Source organism: Propithecus coquereli, unplaced genomic scaffold (assembly GCF_000956105.1).
Source record: "Propithecus coquereli isolate 6110/MARCELLA unplaced genomic scaffold, Pcoq_1.0 Scaffold340, whole genome shotgun sequence".
NCBI classification, from domain to species: Eukaryota; Metazoa; Chordata; class Mammalia; order Primates; family Indriidae; genus Propithecus; species Propithecus coquereli.
The window spans coordinates 1,307,722-1,317,452 of NW_012149064.1; the positions used below are offsets into that span (position 1 = coordinate 1,307,722).

Sequence of the window (9,731 nt, forward strand, 5' to 3'; positions counted from 1 at the left end):
ATACACAAAGAGTGCAATGCGCACCACCTGAAGGATGCACATATTTGAAACTTGGACTTGGGGGGGGGAGTGGGGGGGTAAAGGCAACATATGTAACCTAAACATCTATACCCCCATAATATGCTAAAATAAAAAATAAATAAAAAATTTCTAGCCCAATAGTTGGGGTAAGAAGGGTTTTTTTTGTTTGTTTGTTTTTTTTGTTTTTTAAGACTAGTCAAGTGCAGTAGTGAGGAGGGGGAAAGTAGTAGAACAGGGTGACTGTGAACAATCAAGTGAGATAACTCACTACCTTCGGACCAGCCAAAAAGGGCCTTAAATAAAAAGTCTTATTCTTTTTTAAAAAATAAATTGTATTGTGTATATTTAGGGTGTACAACATGATGCTATGAAATACATGTAGGTGTAGTAAAATGGTTACAATCGTGAAAAAAATTAACATATCCATTATCTCACATAGTTACCCATCCCCCTCACCATGTCAAGAGCTTCTATAATCTACTCATTTAGCAAAAATCCTGAATACAAAACACTGTTATTAACAATAGTCCTCTTGTGGTACCTTCAGATCTTAAGACTTGTAGACTTGTTCATCTTACATATCTGCTTCTTTGTGTCCTTGGGCTTACATCTCCCTGTTCTCCTCTCCCTGGCAACCACTGTTTATTCTCTCTGTATATCCCTGCCTTTTTTTTTAAGGTTCCACATATAAGGGAGATCATGCGATATTTTTCTTTTTGTTTCTGGCTTATTTCTCTTAACATAATGTCCTCCAGGTCCATCCACGCTGCGGTAAATGGCAGAATTTCCTCCTTTTTAAGGCTGAATCATACTCCATTGCGTATACATACCACAATTACTTTATCCATTCGTTCATTGACAGACACGTTCATTGTTCGTTCATTGTTTCCATATCTTGGGTACCATGAATAATGCTGCGACGAATATGGAAGTGGGGATACCTTTACCAGGTGGTGATTTCATTTCCTTTGGGCATATACACAGAAAAGGGATTACTGTGTCATATGGTAGTGTTATTTTTAATTTCTTAGGAAATTGCTGCTGTACATAATGGCTGCACCAGTTTGTATTCCCACCAACAATGTTCCCTTTTTTCCATGTCCTCACTAATACTTGTTATCTCTTGTTTTTTGATAATACCAGTCCTATCAGATGTGAGGTGTTGTCATAGTGGTTTGGATTTGCAGTTGCCTGATGATTAGTGACTTTGAGCACCTTTTCATGTACATGTTGCCCATTTTTGTGTCTTCTTTGGAGAATTCTCTATTCAGATCCTTTGCCCATTTTCAATTGAGTTGTGTGTTTTCTTGTAAGGATTCTTAGTAAATTTTGGATGTTAACTTCTTATCAGATATGTGCTTTGCAAATATTTTTCCTTAATCTGAAGGTTGCCTTTTCATTTTGTTGATTGTTTCCTTTGCTGTACAGAATATTTTTGGTTTGATGTAGTCCGATTTGTTTAAGGAAGACTTATTGTTATGATGTCCCTGTTCTACTGTGTCTATGAAGTAGGGCTTTGCAGACTTCGAGAGGCAGGAAACTGATAAGAGGTGCTATCCAGGTGCCAAAAGAGCGTTGAGTCAAAGCAGAGTCTCTCCAGATTTCCAGACTTATCTTTCTCCCTCCTTGCTCAACCTCTGTTTCTCCAGAACACTGTTCTCCCCAGACCTGAAAACATACATGTACTGGTGATCTTCAGTAGTGTTCTTTATGTTCATAGAATTACAAACATATATGTGTATATAAAATGTGTGCTAATTTATGTGACAAATTACATAATATAGTATAAATTGTATGTATAACAGTTTAACTTTTCTCTATTTCTCATCTCTCTGCAGTGTCTATTTTAGGATTAGCATCCAGACTTGAGAATAACATCAAAGGATGCATATTTAACAAATTTATTTAGTCAAAAAATTAACCAGATTTTCAGATGAAAATTAAATTATGTAATTACAAAAATTATATAAATTTTGTGTTACATATTAAGGGTCAGTAGTAGCTGTGAATACATATTGCTGGTTTCACAAAGGAGCTATTTTTCAGTGCTGAAAAACTAGCCATAAGTGAACCTACTGATAGGTTAGTTTGGACTTTATTATTAATTCTTTATTAATTAAGAATGAGACAAATGCTTTTTTTTTTTTTTTTGAGAAAGGAATCAGTTTCCCCTCAGTATCAAGATTTAGCAAGAAATGTTTTATTGTACAGCAAGGTAACTATAGTTAATAACAATGTATTGCATGTTTCAAAAAAAGCTAAAAGGATTTTAAATGTCTCATTATAAAGGAATAATAAATCTTTGAGTTGATGGATATGCTAATTACTTGGATTTGATCATTCCACAATGTATACATGTATTGAAATATCACATTGTATTCTATAAATGTATATAATTATTTGTCAATTAAAAATAAAACTAGAAAAAGTTACTGTACTTAGCTTAAAAAAGCAAAAAAGAAGTGATATGAGTTATCTGCCATAATAATTGTATGATATTAATGTATATTATATAACATATAATTATATTTATTATCACTATATAATATAAATTATGTTGTATATAATAAATGTATAAGTCAAGAAAATGGGTAATATTATATAGTTTCTGTGTACCTCACTTTATTGTTGAGCTTGTGGAAATTTCTTTACATAGGCTGGTGTTAACAGCAAAAAAAGCCAAACTCTGTAAAGTAATTTTAAAGAGATTTACTCTGAGCCAAATTTGAGGACCATGACCCAGAGCCACACCCAAGCAGCCTTAAGCAGTGGACTCACTGTTGTTGGGTTACAGTTTGGTTTCATACATTTCAGGGAGACAGGGGTTATAGGTAAAGTCATCAATCAATACGTGGGAGGCATACATTGGTGTGGCCCAAAAAGGTGGGCCATCTCGAAGGGGGAGCTTACAGGTTATAGGTGGGTTTAAAGATTCTTTGGCTTGTAATAGGTTAAAGACATGAAGCTTTGTCTAAAGGCTTCGAATGTTTCAACATAAGGAGCTGTTTATCAGAGATAAGCCATTGGACATAGATTAGTTGTGTAAATTGAGGACCTGCAGGTTTGTCTTCCATACCCTTAGGCCTGTTAATGGGTTATAAATGATGTCTCCAAGAAGGGAGGGGACATGATAAGGCATGTCTGACCTCCCTCCTCCTGGCGGGCAATTTAGTTTTTGGATATTCCTTTGGCCACGAAGGGGTCCATTCAGTCAGCCGGTGAAGGGGGTAGGAGGTGGGGGTGAGCCTTAAAATTTTATTTTGGTTCACACTGGTTAAGACCTCATTCATTCTTTATAGTGGCTGGACTCTTTCCTCCCCAGTCTGTACGGTGTGTGAGTTTCCTTTACCCAGCAGTGATCTCCATGTGAACGAGCTACCAGCAAATCTTTACGATGCTCCTTGTCCGCTGGTTTTACTTAAAGCTCTCTGGTTACACTGCGGTTTCAGTTCTCTGAGTCTGTCCATTGAGATCCCTGTGCGTTTCTGCCTCTGCAGCTTCTTGTTCTTCCTTGTTCTGCTTTGAGGAATATTTCAGATATTTCAGGGCACATTACTGGCAAGACTTGCTCACTAAGTACTCATTTTTCTTTAAGATAACATTGTTTGTTTCAATTTTTAGCTTCAGGGACCAGGTAGCTTCTATCCTGTCTCATCTCTTATTCTAGAGTGAAATAATTTCTGAAATTCTCAAAGGCTGTGTGAGTATTACGTAGAACTGAAAGACCACACTGAGGGATACTAGAGAAGGCATCTTCAGCTCTCACTTGTCATTCTTCCTGCAATGGATCTGCCTGACAGCCCAGAGGCCGACTGCTGGTCCCCTTCTCCATCCCGCTTTCACAATCACTCTTCCCCGCTCCACAATAAAAAAGCATTTCTTTTACCTTTCCTGAATATGACTAAGAAGCATTGCTCTATAGTCCCAAATACTCACCAAACAAAGGAATATTTTTTTAAAGTATCATTTATGACAGAGAATACTAAAAGAATAAAGAAATTTTAGGAAGGAAATATTGAAGACAGTGTCGCCTGATTCCCCGCAGGAGACAAACTTGCTGAGACTCCAGGACTTCTCTCTCCTCCATTCATGCCTATCAATTTGCACTGGTTTCCCTTTTCTCCATTTCTCATATCTTTGTTAATATCTATTTTATAGTTAGAATTCAGACTTGAGAAGGATGTCACAAGGATGCATTTTTATTTTTATTATTTATTTATTTACTTACTTAGAGACTCCCTTTGTCACGTAGGTTGGAGTGCAGGGGCACAATCATAGCTCACTGTAGCCTCAAATGCCTGAGCTCAAGCAATCCTCCTGCCTCAGTCTCCCAGGTAGCTGGGACTACAGGCGTGTGACACCACACCCAGCTAATTTTTAAACTTTTTGTAGTGATGGGGTCTTGCTAGGTTGCCTAGACTGGGGAATGCATTTTTAACACACTTTTAAAATTTAAAACATTCAGAGGCCTCTTCAGATGAAGAATAAGTCTGATTAGCCTGGTTCGTTTGAAAATGAGGACTGGATTTGCTTATGGAGTTCAGTGGGGGCAGTTTCCCAAAAATTGGATATACCTTTAAGATGCTCTTTCTTTCTTAGAATATTCTCCCTGCTTCCTTTCTCATCCAGAAAATTTCACTGCATCCTGCAAGGTCTAGCTCAGTGTTATCTCCTCACACCATCTATAAGCCTCTAAGCACCTGTGGGTGGACAAATCTGCCTTACAGAGTCCCACGTTGCCACTCCATCATGAGCACCATTAGACTCCAGGGTCTTGAAGAAGCTGAGGGGCTCATTGAGTTCTCCAAAGCTGGGAACCCTGCGAGGAGAACTGTCTTCACACCACCCTTTCTGGTGGAGCTCGAATGTCTCTTATGCATAATTGTCTTAGGGGCCACAGTGTTTGAAACAGAAAAGTCTAGAGTAATTCTTTTAACTGCTTTTTGTTAAACCTTTGCCTTTGTGGTAGATTTCAAAACTGGGGTCAATGGTGATCGAGTTGAGCAAAAGCAACTCATTATTGACACTGTGGGTTGCCGTGGGATGACTGTGTTGGTTTTATTTTGGGGACAATGTACGGACTAAGAATGTGTGAAATGGGAGGCTGGCAGGTATTTCCGTAAAGATTCTACAAACCCAGACAAGCTAAGGTCTTTCAGTCCATAGCAGGGATCCACAGCAAGTCCCCCTAAGGTTTTTCGGGTAAAGCAAAGACAAGCTCATCCTGAGAGTCATTTGAGCAAAGCCACTCAATGGCTGAAATGAGTCATTCAGAGATACAATCTACTCTTATTGCTATTTATGAACATGTTTCTGTTATCAAGCTCAAGCAGAATGTCCTGCAGGAAACTTTGTATCTAGATTGTAACCAAGAAAAGCTACAAAATGAATCATAGTTTTGTTTTTTTTTTTTTAAATAGCAGAATACTAACCACGGAAATGCATCTGAAGAGTCAAAAGGAAGAGCTGCCTCATCTGAAAAGGAGGAATCCCTGAACTTATCACACAGCAGACACATTCTCATAGTGCATTCAGTGCAGATGGGTGGATAAAGCTCTCACAGTCGGTGAGCGCATCTGTCAAGCCGCTGCTGCTTTTGGCTTTTGATTCCTTGTGGACCACAGGCATTTGATAAGTCGGGGAGACTTGCTGGGACAGAGAAGAGTGCATTGGCTTGCTGATGCAAGGACTGTACTCTTCTCCCTGTTGTCTTTTCTAGTCACTTCTGTTCTATATAAGTTGTTTCTTGTGGGTTTTAAAAAACTATATTGCACAGAGTATATGAGTTCATGAGTATATGTGTTTGTGTTGAGTATATGAGTTTGTGCTTATACTAAAGACGGAAGCGTGTTCCTAACAATCTTCTGTGATGGTCTGAGCAGTTGGTTTTGCTCTTTAATACCTCCCTCTGTAAATCAATGCTCCCTAGTTCCAAAATTTTCCACCTCAGACACAAACCTCTGTTCTTGACAGGGGTCTCTCTAGAGTACCCACTGGAAACACTACTGTTCAATTTCCCATTAAGGGTCCTGAGGCCCTTAATGCTTTCCCCTTTTGGAAAACAAGTTCTGTGTTAATAATCCAACATTGAAAATAGTTTACAGCAGGATTTTTCTGCACTCTATTTTGAAAGACAAATTTCAAAAGTTGCAACAAGCAGAACATGTTATGTTTTCAGAATTTCTGGGAAAAAAGTATACATGCTTATTCTTTGAAGTTATAAAGATAAGAGACCCACCTGCCCATCAAATCTGATTCAAATGAGGTAACAGAGCTTTAATTTGATACCAATCTGGACTGTTTTCTCTGCCATAGGAAAGGTTAGAGAGGGGTCAGAAGTTCAGAGTCGTGACCACTTTGAAGCAGATGCCTCATTATGAGAAAGCATTTGTTTTTATCTCTAAAATCATGGGCTGGGGAGTAAATTTCTGTTCAGATACATGGAAAAAGGAAGGCATTTCAAAAAGGAGAGGCTTGAATCTAGTTTTTGGTGGTATCTGCTGTCAAATAATATTATGGGTAGAGAATAAAGTGATGGTATAAAACTTTTTGCTTCAAGTTTCATAATGAACTAAAATCTTGCCCTCTGTTTTTGTTATGAGAGATCAAAAGAAGGCATTGTCCAAAAAAGGGAGTTGTCCATGGCATTGGAAGGGACAAATTCAACAGGGATATTATGTGCTTCTTGGTCCCCAATGAGTGGGACTTCCCTATGTACTTAATTAATCCTTTTCAAATCTCTGTTCAATCACTGCTCCTTGTCTAGTGTCTTAGCATTTAGAGCCTAATGTTTATGGGTCAATACACAAGGGAAGAGGGTCATCTCTAATTGTTAAAAGCATACAGTGAAATAGAGAAATTAGACAAATGCGGGTGATGGTTTATAAAGACATAAGAAATATAAAGACATTTTGAATCATATTCATCGTGAATTAATTGATAGAAGTGAAGTAAATCTGTTATGTTGAGGTTGAAATTATTATCTGAAATAAATGATACAGATGGATTGTGAGGAAGGATGAAGTAAGGATATGACAAATTGCAGAGTGACAAGGTGTTTGAGTAAGGAGAGAGAACATGAGATGTTCAGGACAAGAGAAGATAGAACAGCTTGAGCAGAAGATATGATAAATTCAGTGAAAGTTTTATTTAAAAATCTTCTTGGGATCTGTTAGAAAGTTTTCCTGCAAATTTTCCTGGAGGGTATCTACTAAAGGGGAGAATTTAGAGGAAGGAATTTGAAAAGAGGTACTGCTTACCCTCCCACAGAGGTGTGGACCACGCTGCTCATCCTGTCTGTCCACTGAGAGCAAGACATTTGGGAAGGGCCTAGAGAAGTACAATGGCGCTACTTGAGATTTCAGAAGGTAGCACTTTCTAGCTGAAAGAGTTTCTCTCACCATCAGGGTGGTTGATGTTGAGAGATGGGAACTGTTTCCTTGGAGCTTGTGGACACTCATTTGGAAAACTAGACATGCACGTGTGTGTGTGTGTGTGGGTGTGTGTGTGTGTGTATAGAGAGAGCGAGAGAGAGAGCGCGAGCGCCCACGAGCTCACTTTGTACCCTGGGTAGAGTGCAGTGGTGTCAGCCTAGCTCACTGCAACTTCAAACTCCTGGGCTCAAGTGATCCTCCTATCTCAGCCTCCCAAGTAGCTGGTACTACAGGCACGTGCCAGCACACCTGGCTAATTTTTCTATTTTGTTGTAGAGATAGGGTCTCACTTGTGCTCAGGCTGGCAGACATGCTAATATTAACTGATGTGTGCATGCCATTGTTCCAGGAGACAGGCAGAGATGATCTGGCTTTTTAAGACTTCACCCCACCCCAGGATTGTAGGATTCCATGCTCTCTTCACATCTTTATTTCTCAGGGTGTAGATGAGTGGATTGAGCAGCGGAGTGATAACACAGTAGAAGAAGGACATGAACTTGGCCTGGGTACTGTTGGCGGGGGAATGGAGGTACATGTAGATTGCTGGCCCAAAGTACATGATGACGACCACCAAGTGGGAACTGCAGGTGCTGAGAGCCTTATACCTTCCTTCAGCTGATGGTAACTTCAGTACAGCCCTAGCAATGAAGGCATAGGAGATGAGCACAAGCAGGGGAGCCACCAGTGCAAAGGGGATGGCTCCCACGGCTAAGGACAGATCATTAGCAGTGGTGTCACTACAGACCAGCTTGATCAGAACAGGCACCTCGCAGAAGAAGTGATCCAGGGTGCGGTGATCACAGAGGTGAAGCTGGAGGGTGAGTGTGGCTTGGAGCAGGGAATTGGCCAGGCCATTGGACCAGGCTGCAGCTTCCATCTGTCCACACACCCGGGGACGCATGATGAGAGTGTACTGGAGGGGCCTGCAGATAGCCACCTAACGATCGAAAGCCATCATTGCCAGCAGGACACATTCAGTGCAGCCTGTCCAGTGGAAAAGGTAGGCCTGCATGATGCAGCCCCAGGAAGCAATTGTCTTCTCTGGTCCCCAGAGGTTGGCCAGCAGCTGTGGCACAATGGTGCAGGTGACACAGAGGTCTAGCACAGAGAGATTGTCCAGGAAGAAGTACATGGGGGTCTGGAGTCTGGGATCCACCAGGGAGAGAAGAATGATGGAGCTGTTGCCTATCAGGGTGAAGATGTAGGAGACCAGGACCACTACAAAGAGGGGAATCTCTAGCCATGGATGCTCAGAGAAACCCAACAAGACAAACGTGCTGGCAGAACTCACATTTTCTTCTTCCGTGGCATCTATGTTATATATGGCTGGAAGAAAAGAGACAGTTTTGAGGTCAAACATGACTTTTACATTTCAATTACTCCATGGCAATGTTCCCAAACCTTCAACTATGTTGGTGGGATAATCCTCAGAATTGTTCTGAGAAGTTCTCAAAATACGGGCAGATTCTGTCTAACACTGCACTAGCAGTTGACCTTGAAGTGGGAACAGAGATGGACTATTCTAGTCATGATGAGAAATTCTACACAGAGCCCCGTCATCTCAACTAGGTCTCTGTTTTATGAGGATCTCTCCCTCTCTCCCTATTTCTCTCTCTCTCTCTCCCCCGATCCCTCTCCCTTTTTTTCTCTCTCCCCCACCTCTCTTCCTCTCTCCCAGTTCAGTCATGAACCCTACTTCTCTCCTGTCACAAAGAAAGGGGCATGTAGTCCTTTGCATGAGACATATATCTTTCATAAAAACTTTTAAGGGAAACACTACTTAATTCTTCCTTTCAGTGTAGTTAGACGAAGGACACTTGGGTGCTTAGACAGGCAAGTTAGAGGTGGAGGGTGCTATCATGGCTACATAACTGTATGAACCTGTTCTACAAAGAAGAGGCCATCAAATGGTAGTTTATTTTATGCAATCTTCTCTCTATTTCTTTTTATTCCTATTTTTATTATGGTAAAATAAACATAACATAACATTTAGCCTCTCAACTATTTTTAAGTGTATAGTTCAGTGGTAAACATCATATTGTTGTACCACCATCACCATCACCATCACCACCACCACCACCATCACCACCACCATCACCATCACCATCACCATCACCATCACCATCACCATCACCACACCACCACCACCACCATCACCACCACCACCACCATCACCACCATCACCATCACCATCACCACCACCACCACCATCAGCATCACCATCACCACCATCACCATCACCACCACCACCACCATCAGCATCACCACCATCAGCAT

At 40.5% G+C, this 9,731-nt stretch overlaps 1 protein-coding gene across 1 annotated transcript; it reads right to left on the minus strand.

The window, feature by feature from the left end:
• Positions 1-7,773: 7,773 nt before the first annotated feature.
• On the minus strand, positions 7,774-8,814 carry LOC105815620 (olfactory receptor 2G3-like). Its single transcript, XM_012650818.1, is given in 1 exon segment — positions 7,774-8,814. A coding segment is annotated over 1 exon segment (1,041 nt).
• Between the last annotated feature and the right edge of the window lie 917 nt (positions 8,815-9,731).